Source organism: Oxyura jamaicensis, chromosome Z (genome assembly GCF_011077185.1).
Source record: "Oxyura jamaicensis isolate SHBP4307 breed ruddy duck chromosome Z, BPBGC_Ojam_1.0, whole genome shotgun sequence".
Taxonomy (NCBI): domain Eukaryota; kingdom Metazoa; phylum Chordata; class Aves; order Anseriformes; family Anatidae; genus Oxyura; species Oxyura jamaicensis.
Genome location: NC_048926.1, coordinates 29,743,540 through 29,771,293, shown reverse-complemented (window position 1 = coordinate 29,771,293; position 27,754 = coordinate 29,743,540). Strand labels below are relative to the sequence as shown.

Sequence of the window (27,754 nt, the reverse complement as noted above, 5' to 3'; positions counted from 1 at the left end):
CCGTCCCTGGGGGTGTTCAAGGAAAGGTCGGACGTGGTGCTTGGGGACATGGTTTGGTGGGTGACATTGGTGGTAGGGGGACGCTTGGACCAGTTGATCCTGGACGTCTTTCCCAGCCGCCAGGATTCTGTGGTTCCGTGCTCTTTGCTTCAACCAAAGCGTTTAGGACCTTCTGCAGGAGGGGCGCGGCGCCCCCACCCAAACGGGGCGAGCTCGCCCCCTCCTTCACGCCTCCCCGCTGCTCCCCGGGGGCCCAGAGGCCGAGGCGGGGCGGGGGGGGGGGGGGGGGGGGGGGGACGCCAATTTCAGAAGCGAGGCCGGCGGCGGCGGGGGCAGGATGGGAGCCTCGGGGGCGACCGGGGCGGGGTAGGAGCTCGCCCCGGTCCGAGCCTCGTCGGCGGGGCCGGTGCCGAGGCGGTGACTCAGCGCCGCCCTCAGCCGATAAAAAGGCGGGAGGGAGGCGGGCGAGGAGCGGCGGCTCGGGCGGGCGGCACGCGGGGCGGCGGCGGTCGGGCTCGAGGCCGCGAGAGGCCGGCGGTTGGGCGGCCGTTGGGGGCCGCCATGGGGGCCACGATGGGGGCCAAGCTGCGACTCGTGTGCGCCGCGGCGGCGCTGCTGCTGTGCTGCGCCCCGCCGGGACAGCCCGGAGCCCGGGGCGCGCTGCTGTCGGCGGGCGACGGCGACGGCTACGGGGTGAAGCTGTGCGGCCGGGAGTTCATCCGCGCCGTCATCTTCACCTGCGGCGGGTCCCGCTGGAAGCGGCTCTCCCTGCTGGCCGCGGAGCCGGCGCCCGCCGTCGGTGAGTGCCCGAAGGAGGGGGAAGGAAGGGCTCTCGGGGCGCCCCGACGCCGCCGGGTCGGGTCTGCCCGGGGAGCGCCCCGCCGGGAGCCCTCCCTCCGCGTCCCGTCAGGCTTTCCCCGCGGTCAGGAGCTGTAGAGCGGTGCTCCTGAGCTGGGCTGGGGTGCGGGGGTTACGGGATAGGGAGTTTTATCTTTCTTTCTTTCTTTTTTTCTTACTGCTCAGCTTGCGCGGTTCCGTGCGACTTGCGCGTTGAGGAACGAGTGGGGGTCTCTCGCTTGGCGCTTCGGGTTGAGATCTAAACGCAAAAACTGTTTTAAGGGTCTTTAGTGAAGTTCCTGGCGGGTAAAATAGGTTCTAAGGTTCTAAGACAAATACATTAAGAAAGGGTAAGCAGATATTTTTTGACTCTTTGCAAAATAGTAATACGTAATTCTAGGCACTGGGTCTCATTTATACCGATATTTCAAAAAGTGGAAATAACATGTTTAAGCAGGAAAAAGATGGAATTACGGCTAGTACTTACAAAGAGCTTTTTTTCTTGCTTAAGCATACTGTTAATGAAATAACCTTTTACTATAAGTGAAGCCAGTATTTTGGGTTTATTTTACCTTTTCTTTAACAAATAGAGTAATAATGTGTAACTTGTTATAATTCCAAAGGTAAGACCTCATGAACAGCCACCAAAGTTCACAGGAAACTTTTTCTTTCTATTCTTGAGCAATAGCTTCTAAGAGCATCTTCTAAGAGTCATGAAGGAGACCCTGCTGTGCTCTGTACCGTCTAACTGGAAGTGTTTCTCTGCCCCAAGTGACCACTGAATAGTAGTAACTGCTTGACTAGTAAAGAAGCTACAAACGGTTTTTTTTACATATCTGTGTAGCTGTTCTATCTGAAAGTTAGCTTGTGAATGTTGATTGGCTAGATTAACATAAATCTAATGTTCACTTGATGTTCTCATGTTCTTTCAGCTTTCTGAAACAAAAATACAAAACCAAGATAGCAGCATGCAGACCACATGGCAAACACCTATTTCAGATATTTTTTTAACTTAAGAACTAAAAAATCTGCTCTTCCTCACGTCAGCTGAAATATGCAATGCCACTTGCCTTGCAGAAGCAAAAACAAGAGAAACAGTGTGAGGTGAATGGAAGTAGTGCTGGATTTTTGAGAACACTGGGGTCAGCGAGACCAAGTGTGTTTCTAAGTAAATTCTGCAAGTCTTGAGAAACGAGTGGCAAGTATCAGCTGAAATAGCTGTAGAAAAATGCCATCTATAAGAGTACACATAAAATAGTTGCTTGCTGAGTCCAATACACAGTCCTTCTCCCTCCATTTGTTCTTCTTATGGTACTGGTTTGTGTAACTGTGCATGGGAAAGGAGTGGTCTAATCCAATTTGTGAATCGCATGACACAATTTTATGCAGTCTCTGGATACATCACTTTACAATTTTATTTACAGAAGGACTGACACATCTCCATATGTAACAGTGCAGCTGTAATAGGGTGTGTATACGTCAGTGACAGTTGTCACAGCATACTTCCCTTGTCTAATAGACAGCATAGCCTTCAGAACAAAGATTGTCCTAGAAGTAATCTATAAGTAAATCATGAGCGGAGGCTCTGTAGCACCAATAGCTCTCATAAATAAAAATGCTTTGCTTATTGCTAGCTGAATAGGCTTTTTATTGATGACTTTTAGAACTGTGTGCTGGTTTTGATATTCATAAAGTCTTAACTTTAAGTCTTTTCTTTAAATAGATTCCTCTCAAGCAGAAAGCAACAAACTTCTGGGAAACTTCAAGTTGCAATCAGTTTTGGGTCCTGAACTGGAACAGATGCAGAGAAGCAGCCCATTTCTTGGATGGGAGATACTGAAGGACTTGTATAGTTTAAATGACTATAATGAATATGAACCTGTGGCAGATGACTTCAAAGAACTTCTTCAACAGGTGGAAGAAGCTGCTCAGAAGGACAGGGGAGGAAAAGGAATTCCAAATCCTGTGGGATCAAACAGTTATCCTTGGGCCAGATATCCCAGAAGAAAACGTGAATCTCTGGGTCTGGCAGGAATGTGTTGCAAATGGGGCTGTACAAAAGCTGAAATTAGTACTATATGCAGAGTTTAAAATACTCTCTGCACTTGTGCATGAAATCTATGTTAGTTGCAGTGCTACTTGGTTGAATGCTGTATGGAGGAATAAAACTCTTACTGTATTTTGTTTTATCTGTAAGTGCCAGTCAATACTGCTGGTTTTCTTTAAACAACAACAACAACAAAATCCTCAAGTGTAACTGTAATGACTTTGTTTTGCTGCAGTAACTTTTACTCTATATTTTTTTAATAAGTCTTTACAATTCATTTGATGTCCAGCCTTTACTCTTATATTACAAATGTAATATATCTTTGTAACATGTAAGGAAAAAGTAAGTGTTTAATTAAAATGTAATTATACTAAGTGTTACAGAGTTATTCTTTCTCTGACAGAAAGAACACCCGGAGATATTCTTGAGATGAGATTCATGCTACAGAGCTGTACAAAAAGGACATTTTGCGTGAAACTCCACTAAGACTGACTCAGCTTGCTGATTATTTTGGACACTTTCCCCTCCCTTACAATTGCAGAATTGTTTTATGCAATACCTTTCTGCATTTTTACCTCAACAGAATACTTGCAGCCTAAATATTTCTTCATCTACATAGAAGAACCTAATTAGTTAGGAGCTGAAGTTGTTATTTCTTATATACCTTTCTCATTTTTTTCTACTTAGTGCTTAGTGAGACTGTTGCATGTGCTTCAAATAACTCATGTTATATAGACACTTTCCCATGTCTTCCTACACTATGCTGTTCTACACTACTCCAGGCATTTAAAAATAGCTGCTTTAATCTTTGTAGTTCCTAAACTTTTTGTCTCTCACTCACTTCTCAGCTGTGACAAGTAGCATTTCTAGCTAGGCTGTTGATGCCTTAAGGTTTTTTTATTATTATTATTTATTTATTATTTTCTTTTTTTTCGTTACCTTAATGATGCTCATTGTAACTTCACTTCGCTTTGTAGCAGTGGTTTACTCAGTATACTTCATAGCTTTGACTACACAATCATTACCTTTGGCTGATGGTGCTTCATTCTTCAAATTGTCTTTTGAAAAGTGTTCTTTGATCAAAATACTGCTTAATGAGATTGTAGCCTCACTTCTTTATCCCTTTTCCTAAGGTACTGTTATTCCAGCACTTAGGCATATATTGATCCTTTTTATTATTTTTATCAAGCCATGTCAATTTTAGTAATTTCAGTCAATTTTAAAGACTGTGCAGAATGTGCAGTCACTACAAATGTTACCCTCCAACTGGAAAGCACCAGCTCTTTAGTCATAGGGATAATGCTGAGCAAGCGTTGAGGTATCTTCTCCCACACCTCTGTTTTAGTGAATGTAAGATGCTTCTTGTCAGTCTGAGTGAGGAAGGTAGCTGTGTGAAGTTCTGCTGTAGTATTTTTTTGCAACAGCCCAGTTACACTTCTGTATCTTATCTTTCAGCTTCCACTAATAGTTTTGGTGCTAGAGATTCCCTAGTTTAGCTAATGATTTCCTAGAATACAGGAGGAGTTTGAGGGGAAGCATTCGTTATTTTTGAGTAGGATCAAGGGCTTTGGGATTTAAGCTTGTTTGTTTGTTTGTTTTATTAAGGTAGAGGCTAAGCAGTATATAGAATCCCTGATAAAAGGGAAAATGTGAATATATCATGGCTGAAAATGAAAATTAGCCTGTATGCTTTTCTCATTTTGCCAAAAAACCTTCTGCCAAACTTTCAAATAGAAATATGGGGAAAAGGGAATATGCTGCTTGTTCTACTTTACTCTGTTTCCACAAATCTGTCCAGGTACACAGCTTGTAGGACCAGCCATAACAGATATCAAATAAGTTGAATTAAGTTGAAATTCAGTCTGTATTTTGCAAGTAAGGAAGTAGCTGTGTATGCATGTGCATACTCAAAGGTTTTCTTTTTAAAGAAAATGTAGTCCTGGAAGACATCAGTGTGGTAGGTCACCTCTTACAGCAGCTTCTTTGCAGTGTAGCTGAAGGTGACCATTATGTGTCACTTGATTGCAACAGGACTAGCCATGCAGTAGGATGCCATCTGCTGCTGATTGTATGACTTGGTGTCCAAACACAAAAACATTAAAGCTTTTTTTAAGACCAGAAGTAAACCTGTCACATAAAATGACATGTCTGGCCAGCCACACAGGGGAAATTATCATGTTTTAAAGCAGACAGCTCATAAAATCATGATATGCTCATATAAAGTCATTATTGAGTTAGCATATTGATCCAAATGGCAAACCTGAAGGACCTTGTCTCTGCTGAAAGCTCCTCTGGGAGTACTGCCATACATATATAGCAGCATAAATATGAGCACAGCATCTCAAAGCAACACATTGTGCTTACCATCATAGCTGTCCAAAAACACACCTCCTGAAAAGAAATCAGCCTTTTTTATTAGCACTGCTATTTGTGTCTGCAAGGGTTTATTCTTCTGGGGAAGTTCAGGATTTTTTTCCCTGTGGGTAAAGTCTGAATCAGGTCTGATTATGAACTTATTAAAAAACTGACCAAATGAGGATAATCTGTAGTAGTATATACAACAGTCTGTCCAGCTCTATTCCCTGTTTTGACCTTGTTCAAAACTTGCTAGAATTCTTTGTGTAAATTCATAAATAATATGAAGTTGGATTGTGATATATCTAGAGTCAAGTATCTCAGATAATAAGTCTGACGACACCGTGAAACAGAATTTAGTGATCCCCAATTTTCAATGTGAAAGTTAGAGTTTGGGTGATGGTTGAATGGGAATTTTCAGGACTGCATTTTCTCATACCAAGAAACTCCCAATGTCCTGCTTAGGAACTTCAATCTGTTCTTAGCTTAGATTAGTCCAAAGATTGCATTCCATGTTTGTGACAAAGAGGGGCTTTGTGCCTGTCTCTCCATTCCTAGACAGTACCTGCTCACCAAACAACCTTGCACATCATTTCATTTTCAATGTCACTGAATTAAAGGGTCACAACTAAAGAATTTACTAGAATCAAGATGTGCAGATGTTTCTGAAACATGCACTGCCTAACTGTGCTGCAGAGAGCTATCCTAACAAGTCCTAGAGACCTGGAAGACAGCAGTTTCTTCTACATAAAAAGTCCTATTGGATCAGCTGCTTACTTCACCCAATCTTTAAGTAAAACATACAGAAAATTATAGTCTTATGAGTTACCGGAGTATTTCTACAAGCTGACAAAGTCAGAAACAGACCTCAGGTTAACACACTGAGTTACTGAAAAACTTTCTGAGACGACAGTCTCTTCTCCTCAGCAAACAGCAGAGACAAAACAGGAAACAAAAACTCCTTTCCTCCTCAGCAGAACGTGGATAGATTTGTACCCACTTTGCTGCTCTGCAGCCACTCACTATTATGAGCAAGTAGCTGAAATAAGCTCTTTTTCTCATTTGTGCCACAAATTGCCATCATATGCTGAATGACTTTTCCGTCACACAGCTCTTCGATATCCTGGGAACAAACACAGGAGCTGTTGGGTCTTTTCCGTGGATTTTCACTCCAACAGAGCTACTTGACTATTACAGCCGCCTGCTTTGTGGTCAAGTCTTGGTATCAAATACTGTGCCTCCACAGTGTACTTGTCCAGGACTATTTTCTGACCAGAACTGCTAAGAAGGAAAGCAAATTTGGTAGTCTGTGCAAATTCTTTTTTCCTCCACCTAACCTCCCTTGCACCTATATTTCTCCTGCCCTGGAATTTTCCTTTACTTGATATGCAATACTTAAAGTCCTTCAACTGCAGCCTTCTCTCATGTTTTAACCTTGAAATGCTTAAAGCCAAATCTGTACCCATGAATTGTCAAAGTGTTTCACTGTTAACACAGCTGCACAAGGTAGCAAATATCACATACAGAAACTCAGAAGAGAAACAAAAACTGGCTTCCAGCCTTTGTACTTCCAACTGGGCCAAAAGAACAGCCCCCAGCAGGATGTGTACCTTCTCTGGATTATGCTGCTTGTCCCAAGACTTTCCAGGTACTTGCAGTTTCTGTGAAATCTCAGCTGACGAGTGATGGATCCCTTCTGGCACCAACAAGTGCCTCTTCAGGAATTGTTTTGTCCTTATGAGCTGAAAGCAAAGTACAGTAAGATGACAGTTTCTGCCTCCGCACCTGAGTTGAATCACACTGGTTTCAGCTCTCCAGTTACCGTTCTTCATTGGGTTATTCAATACTAGCATGAAGTTGTTCCCTGTGTCAGCAATCTGGTGTAAAGCATTTGCCTATGACTGTGCTTCTGGCACTGCAGAGATCTTTGGGCTCAGCACCAACCACTCCTGGCATCAGAGGCCATCACTGAAGAGTTTCTTTGTCTCTGTGTTTTTACATCTTTTGTCCCTGTGCCAAGAGATGAAATCCCTTCTAAACCGGGGTGTTTCCCATGCAACAGCAACATGTGATAGTACACATTTCACCCCCACCCTTTTTCATTTGAGATCACAACACTGGGCTGAAGGTTAGAGTGCAGTGCCAGGTTGACCCCAGGTGTCTCATGCCCTCTCTGCAGAGCTCCTGAGGGACTAAGACTTCAGTAGTCAGGTCTACATTTCTCAGCTGCTGATATGTTAGGTTTGGCATAGAACTATTTTCCAGTAACATAGGAATAGGCTGCTGTGTTCTACCATGTTTGTAGGCCAAGTTATCTGACCAGCTAGACAACTTTCCAGAACATCTTAAGGTTTGTGGCAACGTTGATGCACTTAGAAGAAAGTTGGATACTTTTCACTGTTTGTCCGTTTTCAAACAATCACAGAATGGTTGAGGTTTACAAAGGACTTCTGGAGATCATCTAGTCCAACTTCACTGTTTTGTATCATCAGCAAACTTGCTGAGGAGGCACTCTGTCCCTTCATCTAAGTCATAAATGAATTAATTTAAACAATATTAGCCCCAGTGCAGACCCCTGGGGGACAGAGACAGCTACAGGCCTCCAACCGGGCTCTGTGCCCCTGATCATAACCCTATGGGACCTGACATTCAGCCAGTTCTCAATCCACCCCACTGTCCACTTACCCAGCCCACACATCTTGAGCTTGCCTATGAGGATATCATGGGAGACAGTGTCATAAGTCTTGCTGAAGTCCAGGTAGACAACATCCACTGTTCTCCCCTAATCTATCCAGACAATTGTTCCCATCATAGAAGGCAATCTGCTTAGTTAAGCATGATTTCCCTTTGGTGATTCCATGTCACTACTCCTGACCACCTTCTTGTCTTCCACATGCTTAGAAGTGGCCTCCAGGATAAGCTGTTCCATCACCTTTCCAGGGATGGAGGAGAGGCTGACTGTCATGTAGATCCCTGGGTTCTCCTTGCCCTTTTGAAGACTGGTGAGACATCTGCTTTCTTCCAGTTCTCAGGAACCTCTCCCATTCTCCATGATCTTTAGAAATATGGTTAAGAGTGGCCTAGCAATGATGTCCACTAGGACCCTCAACTCTTCTGGGTGCAATCCCATTAGGGCCCATGGACTTGTGGATGTCAGGTTTGCCTAAATGATTTCTAACCCAATCCTTCTCAACCAAGGGAAAGTCTTCCTTTCTCCAGATGGTCTCCCTGGTCTCCAGTGTCAGGGATTCCCAAGAGCTAGTCTTGGCAGTGAAGACTAAAGCAGAGAAGGCATTCAGGCCTTGTAAAAGGCCTCGTGTACTTCTTCCTCCTGATCAGGTGGCCTGTGGCAACCACAAACAGTGTCACTCTTATTAGTCTGTCCTTTAGTCTTTACCCATAAGCTCTTGATCCATTTGTCATTCATCTGAAGGAAGAGCTCCATACATTCCAGTTGTTCTCTCACAGGGCAACTCCAACACCTGGCCTTTCTGACCTGGCTTTCCTAAAAAGCATTACACACATTCATCTTATGTCTCTTAGCATTAGTCTCTTGGGTCTTTTCCAGTCTGACTGAGTGTTGCCTTAGAGAGAGGACTCTCCTTGTGTTGTCTACAATGTAATATGACATAGGAAAAGCTTATTCTTCTGCTGGAGAGCTGGAAGAAGCAAATAATCTCTTCTTTCCTGGATGTAAATCTATTTCTTTTTCACTTTTAATCCAGGTTTAACATTTGCACATTCATCCACCTGATGTCAGCTAAATGTGTTCTGATTTGCTTTTGGAAACTTATTTGACATCCTACCCTGCACTGTTGAGTAGGTAGTTACACCTTCCTGTGTATCACCTCAGCTACTCATCTACATTGCCTTTGAGAGGCGTGGAAGTATCTTCAAAGAGACACACTCATCTTGCAAAGGACTTTTCATTCATTAGCAAGTCACCCTTCAAGGTCCATACTTTCTCTTTTCAAGGATATGTAGACTACACTGCAGTTCCTGGGAATCTTTCCCACACTGACATGTGGAAGCATACCTTCCATTTTCTTGCTATCCCCCTCCAACTCTCTGGCATACCATCTGTAATTCTGTCTTTGTCAATGCACCTTCAAGCATACACGAGAGTTTTCTTATTGTGGCTCTAAGCTTCTCCAAAACTTTACTAAGGCAATGCAATCCACCTCAAAATTTGTCAGTGAGGTGGGTTTGAGCTTGCATAGGACCTCAGGCCGCATAAAAAGGACATATTGGAACCTAAAAATCATTACCAAACAGCCTGCAGCCATTTGGTACTCCCTGCCCAGGGTATAATGTGCATGCTACACCAATTAGCTGAGTCATCAAAGACCAAGATGTCTCAGATCCTTGGTGGTCTGTTTCCGGCTGACAGGCAGGGACCATGGCACTGGTGAGAAATTAATGCCAGGATGTTATCTGAGAAAATCAACCCTAGTCAACAAAAATCAAGAAAAGTCAGAAATGTCCATACTGCCCATGTGAGCAACAAGGGAACCAATAGAGATAGATTATGGGCTAAGTCACCCTAAACTGACATGGAAAAAAGCAAACATGCTAACAAGTATTTGGAAAATTCATAGTACATGTAACTGAACTATTTGTGTGTAACTTCCCTGGCCAGTGGGGGTACAATGTTAGAACAGAAAGGAACAGAAAATACTTAGAAACCAGTGAGTGACTTGTTATAATTGTAAAATAGCATAGGATGATGTAAGACGTTTAAGTTTACTAATGTTTACCAACTAAATATAGAAAAAATAATTAATTTACTTTAGAAGAATTGTGTGGTGATCTGTATACTTCATTGGAGGAGGCAGAAAACTACAACACAGACACTCCCTAACTGTAGGGAGATCATCAAGGGGCAAGGCTCTTCACACTGGTCCATGGCAAGTGAGTTCTCCATCCGTATCTCAATTAATGAGTTTTGCATTGTACTTTCTCCCTACATCTTGCTGAGGATGGGGAGCAAGAGAGCAACTGTGTGGGTTTCTGGTGACCAGCCAAGGTCAACCCATCACAATCCCCCAGGCTGAAGCCTTAAATTCACTGATATGAATCTGTGGGAACTCAACGTGGACAAGAGAGCTTTCACGTTTGGAAAAGACAAATATAAGGTCTGTTTAAAAATTAGACAAAGAATTACAGAACAATCAGTCTGACTGCAATTCAGGGGGCAAGCAGAAACATAGCAAACTGACAAACAAATAATTTGCTGGTGCATAGAAGGTGATGAACAACCACCATCACGGATTTGTGGGAAAAAAAAAAAAAAAAAAAAAAAAAAATCTTGCAAACCTTGTGGTTAGGTAAGTTGTCTCATATGTTGGCAGCAAAAATTTTTATACAGACTTATTTGACAATCATTGTAAGTAATCCAGGGTAACACTAACTGAATGGAACCTTTAAGAAGAAAAACACTGTCAGAGTCTCTCAGTATTGTATTCCAGCCATTTATCAAAGGTGTACTGACAAGGAAGAGACTACGGACAAGGAAGATCTTCTTCTAGGTCTGGTACTATATGACATTTTCGTTAATTGACTGCACGAAGGGAGGCAATAAATATGCAGAAAGAACTAGAAATGCTACAGAAGAATTCACAAGATGGCATTTAGAAGGAAGGGACTGGAATTATTTTAGAAGATAGAGTTGAGACTGGTTTTTCAAAAATTAGGGAAACTATTTCCTACATTTAGAAATAATTGAGAATATAAATACAAGCAATTTCTGGCTATAGAGAAGAATCTTGGGTTATGGATGATCACAGAATGAGATAATGATATCATATTGTTGCAAAAACAGGCAAATGTCATAGAGGGACATATAAATGAGAATTTTATCTTTAAGATATGTGAAATAATTCTTCTATTGTGAACAAGTAAGGCCTGCAGTACTGTGCCCAGTTTTGGTCACTACCAACTGGCAAGGAAACAGTCTGTCAAAGAGTAACAAGAAGTATCAAAGATGTAGGAAATGTGGCTATAATGAAGGAAGAATGTGGAAATGGCTGTTGTTTTATACAGAGAGAAGAAGACTGAAACAAGAACAAACAGAAGTCTTCAGATATGTAAAGACAACAGTAAAGATGAAAGAAAGAAAATTTACATAAGCAGTGTAGGTCAAAGAGTGATGTGTGTAGACTATAGAAAGGTGTTTTAGAACCAGGAAACACTTTTGAAGAGTTAGAAAAAGTAATCACTGGAACAAATTTCCTGTAGAGGTTAAGGGATCCTCACTGCTGAAATGTTTCTGCAGCATGTTGGAAAAGTACTTGTCAAGGAATAACCTCATTATAGCATGAGAATTAGGTCTGCGAAGAAAGAAATAAAAAGAAAAAGAAATTGAAAAAAAAAAGAAAAAGAAAAAAAAAAGAAAAAAAAAGACCTCATCTCTTTAATGACAACTTCTTTATAAATACTAGAAATACTAGAAAATAATCAGTTCAGGATACATTATTTTTAAGTGACTTGTGGAATGGCAATTTAATCTCCCCATCCATTAGTCTGAAATACACCTTAAAATTTAAGTGCTGCCTATGTTAGTTCATTTAAATTTCACTTGACAATCCTTCACATTTAATGAATTTGGTGTTCTCCCACCTCGGGAACTCTCCTTGGATTTCTGAAATGATCCAAATATTTTCCCATCTCACCCTGCTTAAGGATTCAGCAATGTGATTCCAACCTGTTTGGTTGTTTTGTTTTGTTTTGTTTTTAAGTTGCTCTGAAAACATCCTGTTAAATAGCCATATCTTTCACTAATGGAATGGAGGAATTCATGTCCTTTTGTCAGATACTCTTCTGCTGAAGGCTGAAGCCAAGCTTAGACTCAGCCTTAAATTTTATCTGAGGTGTTTTGAGAGCTCTATTCAATTGTAGGTGAGAACCTCTGTGGTTTTTGTTTGTTTGTTTTTTGATAAGTCATGTGCTTCAGATATGGAAGCTGCTGTACACGGATTCAGAATTAAGTTTGATTTACCATTTTAATTGATAGACCAGCATTTCTGCGGAAGAGCCACTTCTATTAGTGAACTGAGAGCTCCTAATGACACAGCCAGAAAAGACCAGAGATTTGACCAGAGCTCAGTCAGCTGCGGCTCAGGCAACACATTTACCATCCACATTTAATAGCTGCTCTTCTCTACTCCTCTTGACATAATTGTCTAACTTTAGTTGCTCCATTGTTGAAATCAGGTGCGCTCATTAACACACAAGATGGTAGTTGCTAACTAGAGTTCGTGTTGAGGGGAAGTTACTGCAATTTTACATGAGTTGCAATATGCTTAGGCTATATACTCAGCTATATTTAATTGACTAAGTAAAATAAATTATTTACTAATATTTATTTTCTTAATGACATTTTACTCTGTAAAATTTGTTATAGAGACATGAAGAATAAAGTTAAAATAATTTGTCTAAGTTTAGTAAAAAAGTAGATGGTTATAGTGGCAAAACAAAATCACTAATAGATACTACATTTGTAGGACTATTTTATTATTATTATTAGGAAATCAGTAATAAGACAACTTATGGAGAGAATGAAATACAGCGTTAATTCTCTCCCACCATGCTGCATTCAATCCTATACCAAATTAAAATTAGTTAAAATCAGAATAAAATATATCCTGATCACACACTTGAACTTGGGCATGACTTTTATTTTTGCTGTCCTCATTCAGGTAGTCTGTAGTACACAGGGGCACTACAGTCCCAGTACAGAAGGCTAAAGCCCCTTTAGGGCAGCTTCTTTTTTTTCCACACCATTTTGTTCCCGTAACTGCATATTTGTCTAGACACTTGCATCATGGGATGTCCTAAAAGTCTTGTAAGGATGTCATGGTATTACCACTTCAACTTCCACATAGTGTTACTACCCTTAGAGTTGTACAGTTCACAACAAAGTAATAAAACCTTTCTTAATCCCAAGAAATGAAGGCTCATACCTTGCTGACATACAAGTATCATTTATTTTGATCTTCCCTACAGATTTGAGGTTTGTTTTGTCTTGCACAGACCTTTCAATATTGGATGCCATTCTGCTAAGAGAAAAACACTATTACAAATCAAGAGATCAAGAGTACAAAAGCAAAAAGAAGGGAAGACCATTTCCAGCTGCCCATTTATTAACCAGTGCATGCACATTCTAAATACAAGTTCCTGCTCCTGAACTCTTGTTCATTCTCCAGTAATCTGCATTGTTGGGTTAGAAGCTTAGATGTGCTTTCTATAACTTTTGCTGCTGTTCCCCTGCAATTGCCATTTAGCTCAATTGGTATTATTTGTTCATTTATCTATTTAATAATAGCATTACAAAAAATAAGTGACCTATGTCCCCTGCTCCAATAGGCACCATGGCCATGGTACAGAAGGCCTATGAGCCATACATAGAGCTCACAGAGGCCTCACAGACATCCCCTGCATGATGTCCTTGCAAACACCTGGCTGTCACGTGGCCGTTTGGAGATTCAGGTGTCCCCAGCCTGGAGCTCGTCCCTAGGGATACATGTGTGCATTGCCCTGGTGGCAACAAACTGTGAGTCACAACTGCTAGGAACGCAAAGTTCTCTGAAACCCCCTTGAAGTGCATAGGCATTCTTTTAGCCAGCTGACAAAACCAGCACATCTTACTGCGGCAGCTCCCGGCGCAGAGCACCCCACCAGATGTGGATCCCATGCAGTGGGGGATCCCCGCCCCTCCAGATGCACCAGTGGCTCTTGCATGACAAGGCAATGCCAGCAAGCACTGAAGTGCCCGGTCCTCCTTTGCTCCACTTTGTGTTTCTTGAGTCCTGTAAAGTCTCTGAGTCAGCAGTACTTCAAACGTAGCTCAAACACTTCTTTGAAGGGGTTTAAGTGACACAACAGTTTATCAGCTAGATACTATCCTCTAGAAAGGAAGAATTAAACAAGACTTGGTTTATGAGTGATTCTCTGCTCTTACCAGTTATGGCATCATTTTCCAGATTTAAGTCTTCAGGTCCTCTTGCTTTTTTGACCTGTTTGCAACAGCAGCATCTGGCTTTGTGAATGGTATCCATAGGATTATTGTACACCATGATTTTTCCAAGTTTTACTTCTTAGTCCAATTTCCTTTGGATTTAATATGGTAATTGTTACCTTCTAGGCTGCTATTTGCCATCAGATTCCAAAGTTTATACCGTAGCACATCACGTGCTTCACAAAAAGTGTGATACTGATGTGGAGTGCTATCACAAATATTGTATGCTCTCATGAAAGCAGATAATCCCTGCAGTTGTACAGGAATTAACAAAATCAGAAATCCCACTTTTTTTGTAGTCTTAGAATAAACTTGACAAAGGGAAGAAAGATGCATTGGCTGAAGAATTCCAAGTATCTCACTACAGAAATAGTGCAATTCAGAGGAGAGGCAGCAGTGCATTTAACAAAAAAAAAAAAAAAAAATTAAAAAAAAAAAAAAAAAGGTGGGAAGGTGGGGGGAAGGAGGGAAGAAGTTTTACATGTCTCCAGTAAAACTTACGCAGAATGCAAAAAATGCAAAGACCAAAAATGGATCCTAAAACAATGGCTCCATTACTACACAGACTTTCAGTAGTAATCTCATGGTGTTGCAGAAATGACTATTTCACTTTTTTTTTTTTTTTTTGTAAACTTACACAAACTTACACTTACTTTTGTAAACTTACACGAAAGTGTATGTATTTTTATAAATTCACTAAAAGTTTCATATCTTTATAAGACTAGAGTGAAAATTACTAGCAGGAAACATAAGTGATATAGGGTTTTTTTTATAGATGCATTCTTATTTTGAATAGCTATTGCTCACTGAATTGAAGTTTTATGGCATGGCACCATACAGAAAATGCAACCCAACAGAAATAAAACAAACAAAAGCACAGTTCTATAAATTTTATCAGAATTCAGTACTTGCTGTGCTATAGTGTTATCTAGCTAAAAGTTCTGGAATCCCTTCTATTCCTGATACTTCCATATTGCTCGAAATAATTAGCCACCTAATACTTCTAGCATTTTCAACTTTATCTTGTTCTACTTCTATGAGCATTTCTTAGTTAATAGCTTAAAATTTAATGTTTCTGTAGTTCCTCCTACCTTATGTGGTGGTTTCATGCCAATGGGCAGCTCAGCGCCACCACCACACCATTTCTCACTCCTCCTCCTCAAAGGAAAAGGGGAGAAACTATCTCATGGATTGAGATATCATCAACTACCATCACAAGCAAAACTGACTCAGCATAGGGAGACTAATACAATTTACTGTCTATTATTAACAGGCTAGAACAGTGAGAAACTAAAAGCAAACTAAAAACACCTTCACCTCCACCCTCCCTCTTCTATATCCTGCCAAGTGGCACATAGGAACAGAGAATGGGGACTGTGGTCAGTCCCTGACGCTTTGTCTCCACCGCTCCTTGACGGTCCCTCCCTGCCCCTGCTCCACCTGGGGTCCCTCCCACGGATGCCGTCCTTCCCAAACTGAGCCTGCGGGGGCTGCTCACAGGCAGCAGCTCTTCAAGAACTGCCCCAACATGGGTCTGTACCAGTGCAGTACACTGGTCCATCCATGGGTCCCCCACAGGTGGCAGTTCCCTCAGGCCTGCTGGGGGCTGCTCCACGGGCTGCAGCGTGGAGATCTGCTCCTCGTGGGACCCATGGGCTGCAGGGGGACAGCCTGCTCCACCAGGGGCCTCTCCACAGGCCACAGGGGAACTTCTCCTCCCTGCCTGGAGCACCTCCTGCCCTCCTTCTGCACCGATGTGGGGTCTGCACAGTTGTGTGCAGGTCTTGTGCTTTCCGGCGACCCTTCCTTCACTCTGCTCTCCCAGAGGCCCACCCAGTGTCACTCCCTGGCTTGGCTCTGGCCAGCGGCAGGTCCCTTTTGGAGCCGGCTGGAGCTGGCTCTGGTCTGACATGGGTCTGCTCATAGAGGCCAACTCTGCAGCACCCCCCAGACCCCCACTCCACTTACCCAAGCCTTGCCAAGTAAGCCCCAAATCATTATGAATATTTATCACAAAGTACAGGCAGAACATCACACTATTTCAAGAGCATAAAGAGGAACTGAAGGCTATATTGTGCCACACTACCACTCAATATATAATAATCACATGAGAACGTCAGTATTTTAACTTTTTCATTATCTAAAATTTGTTTCCTATAATAATTAAAAGTCCTTAATGACTTTTAGTAGTTGTCAGGAGGAACGCTGCCTACAATAACCATTAAAACTTCATTAGGATGGTATGAGTTGGAAGTGGTAACTGAACAATGTTTTACTTCCACCACAGTATACTAGCTTAAGCATGTATTTGTGTATTTATCTGCAGATTCTGTGTATTTATATGTGTATTTTGTGTTTTGTTATTGCACTTCTCAAAAATGTAATTTAAAAAAATCTGCATCAACTCTTTCCAAGATTAACTGGTGATAATCTTCATGTATGTCAGCAATTCAAAATTACAGGAAAAATTATAAAGACAATAAATTAATTAAACAAACTCTTGATTTGCATATTTGCATAATAGTTTACCAGTGTTAGAAATTCTAAAGAACTGTACTCTGGCACCAGTCAGTCTGTTAGTTCTTGGCTTACAGACTTGCCTCTCACTAAATACTGAAAGTGAAAGAAAGTGCTTCTTCATACCAAAATAACCAGCTTAATAAGAAGTAGGTAAGATCAGTCTTGTTTTTAGGGAGCACCCAATAGCAGCTTTTTCTTTGGTACATAAAGATTCCTTACAAAAAGATAAACACTACATATGGCTAATTCTGGGAAAGTCACAAAATTGTGTGTGCTGTATTATACCCCTTTAAAGAGAGCAGTTCTCTTCAATAGCAACTTGAACACCAGAAAATAATTTTAAGTATTATATAAATGAAAATCTTGGCAGGCATGCGCCTTTCATTGTATTTAGTTGTTTTATTTTTACTAACCATACTCAAAAGAAATGCACAGTTTTCAGTTATTAATACACAGTTTGCTAGAAAATATCCCCTTCACGTTCTCTTCAATAAGCCATGTGCTCAAGTGTTTGCAGTCCAACTACAAGTAGCACATGTTTTCTTCTCCCTTCCCCCAAAGGGACTTTTTCTACTTTAATATAAAGTATTGTAAACCTCTTATTCAGAAAGCAAAATTCAGAAAAAAAAAAACCTTCTTAGTCAAACATCTTTCAAAATTGCTGTCTGGCGTTGCATAACTTTATGCAGTTTCTTTTGGTATAGCAACCCTTGCATTTTTTTCCAACAAGTTAGGTCTCTGTGAGTATTTTACATTTAAGGCAGACAATACACAGCTAAGAAATACATCAGCAAATATTTGTCGTGACATGGCATTTTCAGTAGACATCAGTTTTTCATAAATCATTGTGTATTTCTTATTTCAGAAAGCTTCTTTGTTGTGTAACATCAGCCTTTTTCCAACAGTCTTCTTGTTCTTCCCAACTTCCATTCTTACTCCCAGAAGTCTGTGCTCCAGGTCTGTCCTCCAGATCATACATTCCTGAAAAGCTTGCTTTCTTTACACAAGAGTTACATTTCTTCATACCTTATGCAGCAACATCTTTTCTCACACATATCAAGACAGTTGGCTATATCTCAACCAAATGTAAAAATCAAAAACTTGATTTCTAAAAATAATTTTACATCTTTTTTTACAGTTATTTGTCTGTAGGTATAATAATAATTATCTCAACTATGGAAGATTTTAATCAGTACCATGACTTGGCAAAATTTGGGTTTCTTTTCTTGAAAATCCATTCCTCATCTGGCTTATTACATGACTGTTGCAAGGTTGTGGAATATGTTTAAAATAGATTTTGAAGCTTAGCATATTTATACCAATAGGCAACAAACCAATATTACATTAGACAATACTTGTTTGCAGAGATTTAAGATACATTGTGCACTTACTGAAAAATTCTTTCACTTCAAATATAAGTGCAAAGCAGTAGTTAGGATTTTAATTCTACATCATAGCAGCAGTCATGTATGCATAAAACAGCACTTTTCCTACAACAAATCACAGCATTTTGAGTAGCATATTGATTACACCAACGTGTGACAAATGCAATACCAACTGAAGAAAGATTCTAAAACAAAAACTGATTCTGTTAATACAAAGACTATATAAAAATATGGCATTATACATCTCTGCTGTAGATCTCAGCGCTTCTGAATTGCTTTTTTTTTTTTTTAAAAAAAAAAAAAAAGGTTACATTTGGCATTAGCAAATTCAGCAAATCACTGCATTTACATCTTCAACAGCTTTTTGAAAAAAAACATGATTCTGTCTGCACCAGGACCTAAACATTGACACTGCAAGTGATCACACATCACCTGAGTCCTAAGCACTACTTGGTCCTATTCATCCAGCTGAGAATACTCATCCTGAATGATCAAGCCCTTTGCACAGACTTGTTACAATGGACTAAATATGTTCCTGACCAACAGCACACAATTATACTGCAGTGTAAAGATATGGCTTTCTCTAAAATTATAAAGTATTTTAAGTAAAAAATCCACAAAAACACTTAAAAATTATCCTTGAGTTCCACACTATATTTAAGCAATCAAATAGACTATGTAATCAGTCATACTGTAGTAGAACAAGCAAAAGACTTTTTATTCACTTGAAAAAAAGAACAGACTGGAAGATCTCTTCATTGCATTACACAAACCTCCCTGAGATTTTTACATAAATTATATTTAGTCTACTATATATTGGAAACCAATTGGCTACTCAGTGTCATACACTGCATATTTTACATAGTTCCTGCATATGTTATCCCAGCTAAAATGCTGTTTCAATGCTTTAAAGCTTTATCTTCTCTTGCTACCAAAAACAAACAAACAAACAAACCACCACATACACACAACTGAGACTAAAAATTCAAAGACATTTCTTGCATGAAATTTTTAAATCATTTTGAAAGCAATGTATAGAAATAGAGAAAACATGTTAAATTTAACAAAGCACTTTAAAATTATTTGCAGCTTGAAAACTGCTTGTGAAATTAGTTTAAAAATTATCTATGCAAGAGTTTGGTGGCAAGAAAACCAACAGAAATTTTTATTAAATGCAATGGGCAGAAGGAGGGCTGATGTTGCCCCTTCGCTACTTACCAATCTGCCATATTACACAATCAGAATTTGGAACAAGTGATTGTGGGAGAGAAACATCATAGTGGTACAAAACTTTGCAATACTGGCACAGTGTTAATTGAATAAGGAATTTTTTCTTTTTAATTGAGGTACTTAAACTTCTGATAAGATGGATATATTTAAATCATAAATCTTAAGGAGGCCTCACAGTGAAGGTACTCCTCTATTTCACATATTCACTGCCACAAATTTCAGAAATGAACACTTCAATTTAAATGCAAACGTGCATTTCAAGAGTTTGCCAAGTTATGTAGCTTTGATTGAGCCTCTCTCAGCAAACATCCCTGAAAAACAGAAGAACCAGCATTGTACTTTGCAACAATACGTAAGTAAAAAAAAAAAAAAATAAAATAAAATTATTTGAATTTAAAATAAACAAAACCTGAAGCCTTTACTGCTTTGAGATATGAAATTATTCCCCAAGTTTTATGCTTGGAGGCAAAAACCAAACAGTTGCCTTGTCTATAAATTTGTTAGACTTATTTCAAAAGTGGAATTACACACAGTGATCTGTTCAAGTAGCTTTGACCTCCTTCCAGTTATCAATAACTGGGATCACGTTCTTGCCCCTACCTGATTGTGGAGCAACTGCACGTTTATTCCCTCCTTCCAAATGGTCTTACATTGGGTTTCACCACAGAAAAAAAAAAAGAGATAACTTTGGGTCAATTCACTGGAAAACTGACCTAAAGTGTTTGCGACTGGCCATATCAGATACTGGGACATAAGCATTCTCTTAGGGTACTGGAAGGAATGTATAAGATGATGATCATGACATCAAAGTGAGCAACTGGGAAATGGAAGGCATTTTCTGTATTTTTAATTCTGTTTTAAAAAGTTTCCAATTTATAGATACACTGAGAACTACATGGAAATTACAAAGATGGAAAGAATAAAAGAAGTATTTAAAAGCAATATGTTTGGCTTTTTAATACTCAAAAACAAACTGAAGACACTATCTTGTATAAAATGGCTTCAGTTCTACTTGTTATATTACATCTTTAGATATGTAAAGGGTATCCAATATTTAATCACAGGACAGGAAAAGAAGAGTAAGAAAAAAGAAGAATGTTTCCTTTTTCATTTTAAATTAAAATTTTCACATGGGTAAGTTTTTTGGCTGTCCAAATGAAAAACCATTTGCTCCCTTCCCCTAAAAATACTTACAATACATCACACAGCCTATTCTGTCTCTTTGCATATATTGCTGACCAACAACTGATTCAGACAGGCACAGTAAAAATTGCCAGATTACATAACCACTTCCATTTCATTACACAGAGAAGCCATTTCTGCATCAACAATGAAAGTTATAAAAGTGTATTAACAAACACAAGCCCTTGTGCAACACACAAAACAGGGTGCCAAGTCACTACAGACTTGTAGTGAAAAGACTAGGAGTCTTTTCTGTGCATCTCCATTTCAACAAGGAAATACACTGTCTTCATTTCTTACTCACACCATATTTTCAGTCACCTCTTTTTTGCACTGCCAAGTAAGGCAAATAATGGTGTTGTAGACTGACCATATATTAGATTATTTTATTTAGAAAAATAATTTCTCTCCCTATTGTGAATTTCAACATGTTCTTATAGTAACAAATATATCCTGATAAAGAAAACCAGCAGGATTCCTCAGTTTGCAGATTCAGATAGGATATTTGCCACACAGATTTTACTCCCAGGATAGATAGATGTACAAGGGCACATATGTCAATTATACACAGCAGACCAAGTACATTTTGTTCTGCATCACAATGCATCCTCTTAAGGAGGGAGAGTTTTCTTATCCACCCATGTTGTCCCTTATATGATCCACTCGTTGAGCAAGATCCCTAAAGGTGGGGCGCTGGGTAACATTGTTGTTCCAGCATTCTTTCATGATAGCATAAATCTGGAGGAGAAACAAAGAAAATCAGTATTAGGCAAACAGACACTACAGTTAATAGTCTGAACTGGTCCAAGAACTTTAACATACATTTCTCCACATTCTTATATTAAACTCTTCCTTGATATCTAATCAGAAAGAAGACAGAACAAACTGACCCTACTTCTGGTAAAAATGGATTTGAGTGAACTTTTAGAAGATATTTCTATTACAATAGGTATTTGGCCACACTCTTTTCCTAAACATGTAACGGACACCTGATTACAGAACAGTATTTCTATGACAGCCTCTTTATCTATATTCTTGTCACCGATTTAACCCAGATCATTACCAACTTCTCATAGTTCTATTCTAACGCTTTCACAAGTATTGCTGAGGAACTCCCTGCAAGGCTCCCAAGATAAATGTAGATATCAGTTCTTTCGTTTTCAGCAAATCTGAAATTCCTGCATTGACCTGAATCTAAAGCAGCTTGTATGCTACAGACATCCAGAAGATTTAAGATCTGTTATGACTACTCTCTTAGGATCAAAATGGGAAGAGCAGTTTCTAACAGAAGGGAGGCATTTCCATCTTGTTTTGATACCTGAAGTATTGCAAAGATTCCAGTGTCTGATATTTACAGTTTCAATAGAACACATTCTGTATTATCATATAAATATGACATTCAGGTTATCTATGAAAAGCTAAACAGTTCAACAATGGTGATTCAACAATTGTTGTACTCATATGTATAACAGAAGAAAGGTTAATTCAGAGACTTCTTTAATTTTCTGTATGCTAGTTCTTTCCCAATGGCTTCTCTGCCCCACTTGTACCATTCTTTTTCTTCTACATCACTTGACCCAGATCTCTCTTCTGTCTCCAGAATGAATTATTTCAGGACTTACTGCTAAGTGTGTCTGATTTTAAAGGGATGCAGGATTTGATCTGAGCTAGAAGTTACACAAATAAAACATTCATTCCTTACTGATTCACTTACCCAGCCCTACTAGTTTGACTCAAGCTGAAGTGCCCCCTCCTCTAAAGGACAGAGAATTTAAGGACTTAGAAATAGTAAGTATTTTTTTAAAATGCCTGGTGTATTAGCAAAATAAAAGAACACTGAATTAATGTGTGCTCTGAAGATGACTTTACAGGCATATAAATTCAGTATCTATGAAAAACCTACATATAAATCTAAAGGCCCTGACAATATAAAATCTGATTCATATACTTCTTTGTGCCTACGGACTTCAGGTCGCTTCTGTCTGAGAATGCTTGACAATGAATAATATACATGATAAACATAGGTTGCTTTCCTGTGCTTGAGGAAGAAAGAGCAAAAGAAGGAAAATAAAGGTTTTTTAAATCTTGGAATTAAATGTGATTAATTAAATCTGAAGCTTTTTTTTTTTTTTTTTTCTGCTAAGCTTTAAACATGTCAAAAAATCTCCTGTTCAAAATTTTGAACAAGAATGTTTATATGGGACTTCTGTGGAACAAATTCCATATGCTAACTTCATTGCTTTAATAAATTTACATTTTTGCAGTAGAAGCCAGAGTGCTCCGCTGTAGCAGTCAGCCAAAATAATCCTATTTCATATATTTAGAAGGACTACATAGTGGGCTCCTGAGGGAATACAATCTAAAGAATCGTAAAAGAAATGTGATTATACTCATCATACAACTGAAAAAATAACAGCAGAACCATTCAGGCTGTATAAATATTTCAGTAATCCGTGCAGAAGGAAACGCAAGGTTCACATTTACCATGTACTCACCCTTACTGAGCACCTTTCAGACTACAGTAATGTATTACTATAATAATACTTCACCTCATCAGGGCATCCATCTGGTCTTGGCAGTCGTCCATTATTCTTCAAAAGCTCTATCAAATGAAATACAATCATCTGCCCTTGTTTATCATTGCCAATCATGCGCATGAATTCCTGAAACAGAAGACCAACTATCATAAATAATATCTGAAGGGAAAAAAAGATGCTGAAAATTCATTACCAAGGCAAATCTCTTTATAAGAAAAACCTTAAATATTCTATAAATAGCACACTATACAGCAAAGATAAAATTATAAATAAGTCCAGACATATATTAATAATCACAATTTTTTGTGTGTGTGGAAAAAAATAGGATTATATGTACATGATTTAAAGCAATAAATTAAAATCTTCTTTAAAGTATTGATCATCATCTGATTACCCACTTTTAAAAGGATAAATCTTAGTGCTAATTTTAAAAAGCTTCCTGAAACATTAAATCAAAACCTTGATGCTTTAAAAATCCTTAACAAACAGAAAACAGGCAATAACTTACTGATGTACTAAAAAAAAAGACACACAGGATTAATCAGTAACTACATGCCAGAAAGGATGGCATAATTAAAGCCAGCCAAAATGGTTTAGATAAATCTTGCTAGCCAAAATGAACATAATCCTGAAAGTAGATGAAAATATTTCTCAGAATGTCAGAGATCAAAAGTAAATGAGCAAGTATATATAATATATATACTATAAATAATTTCTAATTATTCTGAAAATAATTTCTAAGCATAATGTAATGGAACTGTTACTTATCCAATGCTACATGTATTTTTTTAATGATGCTTGATATGAAAATGTGAAGTAGCTGTTGGTAGAACATGCTAACAGACAATGTCAGTAACACAATGAATAATTATAAAGATAATGAAAGACTGCTTTGGCTAATGGTACAAATGATTTTTTGTTGATGCATAACAGAGCAACCTAACCCAAAAAGTTGATTTATTCGAAGTATATTCCACCTGAGCCCATGACTTTACATCTCATAGTCCCTTTGAAGAACTCCAGATGTCTGCAATGTTTGTTCCTACACAGGCAACAAACAGTTCTTCCTCGATAGTTTAGTAATTGTATCAAACTACTGACAGGTCTGCTGAGGTCAATGCAGCCGTCTTCCAAGTACATTTTCACCTACAATCATTGTTGAGCTCTCAAAACTACGTTTACCATGACTGAGACACTAGCCAACAATGAGGACAGCTCCACTACATCTATCATATTCAACTCTCCTCTGTAATGCCTGCAGAGCAATGCTAGATATAAGTAACATTGTGAATCTCATTTCCAATTGGAGAACTGTTCTGCAGTGCAGAAGTAATATTTTTCTGTTTAGTGTAAACTTATCTTTAAAAGCATCTGTAAAGAGTCGGCAAAAATTATTCCCTTTCTTGAAATTCAATAAATTATTAGCTTAGGTTTGAGTAACATAACCAAATAACATTAAGAGCAACCACATTTAAAACAACTTAATGTTTAAGCAATTGTTTGGCTTAGCCTTCAATTTGGAATGGCATTAGAAATACTTGTCATGTCGCAAAGAAACAGTTGCATCTGGGATCACTCTACATGAAGGGTAACAAAGATGAATCTATGCTTAGAGACTTTAAAATCTTTCCCAGACAGTTGGGAGTTACAGTGTGGATAAATTTTGCACAGACTATTAGATAATTTTCCAGATCTCTTTTGCTTCTTATGCCTCTATAGTAAAATTTCTCAGCATGCTACTGCTTATGATTAGATGTGGTCTCAAACATGAAGGTGTCATCTGAAAAGGATCAGTAACTCTCAAGCTATTTAAGTACAGCAAAAATCTGTATCTTTCACCTATATCTTTCTGAAAATTTAAATAAAAACCTCTGAGAACCATTCATTATGTACTTACAGCTGGTGGGCTTTTGCTCTTTTCAATATAAGTGAAGAGTTCATATAAGACTACACCAAAACTCCACACATCTGAGGCCACAGAAAATTTGCTCTCTGTCAGAGATTCTGGAGCATACCTGCAATACATAGTGGAAAAAAAAAAATGTTGTGTGTGACCTGTGGCTTTTTAGTTTTGAAGATATTTCTTTTACTAAGACCAGCATTTTTCACAAGTATGTACCCTTTGTACACAGGCATTAGCACATTCTCATTTCCTCCCATTACCTTGACTAATAACTATACTGTTAATAGTAACTAAATGGTACTGAAAAACACAAACCAGCTTAAACTAACACAGCTAATGATTACTATATCCAAGACTGTTTTTTTTTGTTGTTGTTGTTGTTGAACAAGATTTTAATGTGAAAAGGACTGGAAAGAAAGACCATTCTAGCCAGTAAGCACCCTTCCATCACTTTCAGTAAGCTTTGAATTGTGTTTCAGGTACTTCTGAACTCTCAAAAACATCAACTGTGATGCCATTTTATATTATTTTATTCATCCTTTAAATATTACATTTTAACAGTGTCTACAGCAGCTATATAGACAAACAGGTATGAGATTCTTTTTTTTTTCATTCTCAAGACAGAAATTGGTTTTATCACAATTATCTGTGAGAATATTTTCTAAGGTACACCTGTGTCTTCATTACAAATACACAGAACAGAAGTGTATGCTCTTGTATTCTGAATACAGTATATAACCCTATATGGGTTTACATGGCAAGGTTTTAGTAGCAGGGCAGTTGCAAGGGTGGCCTCTGTGAAGCTTCCCCTTGTTAGATAAGGGCCAACTCCTAAGGCACCTTTTAAATACCTGTTTAAGTGTTGTTTTTTTTTTTTTTTTTCATTAAAATACATTGAGAATTCCTACATTTATACGCTGTAAAGTCATCTATCATGAGTGTGACCTTCACAGTGCTTTCACAACTGAGTTGGAGTTTGCACTTCATAATTCTACAATATGCAAAACAATTTGCTGAAAATACAAAGCTGAAAACGTGCCATGATTTCATATATCAAAAGGAGACTTACCAAAATATAGGGCTTTCACCAGGTTCTTTCACTTTGTAGTACTCCTTATCTTGTGGCAAGACTTTAGTCAATCCAAAATCTCCAATTTTAACTCTGTTCTCATTCTCCACTAAGATATTTCTTGTTGCTAAATCCCGGTGAACATATCTTTTTGTACCCAGATACTCCATACCCTAAGCATAAAGTTCACAGACACAAAAGAAAATAAAGTTACTTTTAGCATTAAGTGACAGCACTTCCTGTAAAGGGATGAATTAAGGACAAAGTTAAAACCGAAGACTGTTGAATATTTATCTTCTCTAGTGAGTTACTCTTCCAAATGCAGCGTCATTACTTAACTGATGGCAGCTACATAGAGCACCTCTCAGAGCCAACAGTTTGATTACATAGCTAGATAGCTGTTACAGCTCCTTTCCATGTCCAAATGCAATTTGCCAGTAATAGGTAAAAGGAAACAAAATTTGGGCTAAGTTACACAATATAGAGCATATGAAAAGCCTTTCCTATTTCATTACCTATTTCTATTAATCTTCTTTCTTCATTTTCCACATCCTGATTACTTTATCAAACTTTACAATTCGTTGGATCTGACACCTGTTCCCTGGCTATATTTGCAGTTGCCTGAAGCCATGTCATCTTCTACTGCTGTTGCTGCTCCCTTCTTACCAATATACATTCTTATTTTTGCTATCAATAAAGTGTAGAAGAAGCCAGTGAGTGAAGTGACAACCAAGCTAAAGTAGTAGAGCATTACAAAAAAGAAAATGTTGCTTACACAGCAGTAAATGGTTGACAGTGTACAGTGTTAAAAGATGCCTGACTCTCACATGTGAAATAAAACACCAGGCAAGCTGTCAATTTTATAAGAAAATATGTCACTCCAACAACCAAAAAGCAGTAAGTGAAGCTGTAGTATTGCTAAACTCAAGTGTTTTGGACATCAATATTATAGATTTATTCTCTCCAAAAGATTTATCTCCCTTTTTGTTTTTTAAGTGAAAAACCTCAGAAAAAATATGAATCCAAAGCCTTAGCATTTCTCAGATTCTTGTTACCGCCTAGTACCACTAGATGGCGTTGCTGCTTATTTAGAACACCTAATTCCAAAACAGGGTTCAAAACTGCCCTGTTCCGCATTAATCACCTATCTGCTGCCATCCTGAAAAATACCAAATCTAGCTTTTTTTCAAAGCCAGACTCCTGGATTTCATATACACTCAGTCAACGGAAATGCTATAGCTTTTTATTACTTTTAGCTCTTTTTTATTTATTACTTATAGCTTTTTATTACTATTAAATACTGTCATGAAAACAGTCCTAAAATTTAACTGATACTAATAAGTTTCATGCTACAACAGGCATTTTCCAGGCTCACAGAGATGGTTACTTGAAATCATGCAAATTTTGAGTGGAAATCATAATCCTGTGGCATTACAGGAGTTGAGTTAAATTACACTGTTTCAAACGCTTCCATCTTTATTGTTTAACAGCTAGCTGTGGAGCTCTCCAGTAAGGATACATGAAGTACTTTAAGCATTATGAGATGGAAAATAAATTAATTCTTAGCTTCTTCCCCATCAACAAACATTAAATAAAAATGTGTGGCCAATAGAGCAAAAAAGAACACCCCAAAAATCAGATGTACTGAGAGAAATATATATATATATTTATAT

General features: G+C 38.6%; 2 protein-coding genes across 5 annotated transcripts in view; one reads left to right on the top strand and one right to left on the bottom strand.

Annotated features, from left to right (window-relative positions):
* The first annotated feature begins 471 nt into the window (after positions 1-471).
* LOC118156455 (relaxin-3-like) lies at positions 472-3,255 on the top strand. The gene is made up of 2 exons (XM_035310537.1): positions 472-799; positions 2,561-3,255. The coding sequence occupies exons 1-2, from the start codon at positions 562-564 to the stop codon at positions 2,926-2,928; spliced, it is 606 nt and encodes a 201-aa protein (XP_035166428.1). The 5' UTR covers positions 472-561; the 3' UTR covers positions 2,929-3,255.
* A 13,899-nt stretch (positions 3,256-17,154) lies between these two features.
* JAK2 (Janus kinase 2) overlaps positions 17,155-27,754 on the bottom strand; it is an 85,567-nt gene continuing 74,967 nt past the window's right edge. For all 4 annotated transcript variants that reach the window (XM_035309569.1, XM_035309568.1, XM_035309567.1 and 1 more), the window contains 4 exons: positions 26,082-26,254; positions 25,007-25,124; positions 23,122-23,235; positions 17,155-21,310 (listed from right to left, as the gene is read on the bottom strand). In XM_035309569.1, the coding sequence (XP_035165460.1) occupies positions 21,203-21,310; positions 23,122-23,235; positions 25,007-25,124; positions 26,082-26,254 (513 nt within the window). In that variant the 3' untranslated portion in view covers positions 17,155-21,202. The remainder of the gene's footprint in view (positions 21,311-23,121; positions 23,236-25,006; positions 25,125-26,081; positions 26,255-27,754) is intronic.

What these genes read in the sequence shown, in the direction of transcription:
- LOC118156455 (XM_035310537.1), top strand. Translation starts at nt 562, where the DNA reads ATGGGGGCCACGATGGGGGCCAAGCTGCGACTCGTGTGCGCCGCGGCG. An exon ending in GGAGCCGGCGCCCGCCGTCG is followed by an intron (nt 800 to 2,560) that starts GTGAGTGCCCGA and finishes TTCTTTAAATAG; the next exon opens with ATTCCTCTCAAGCAGAAAGC.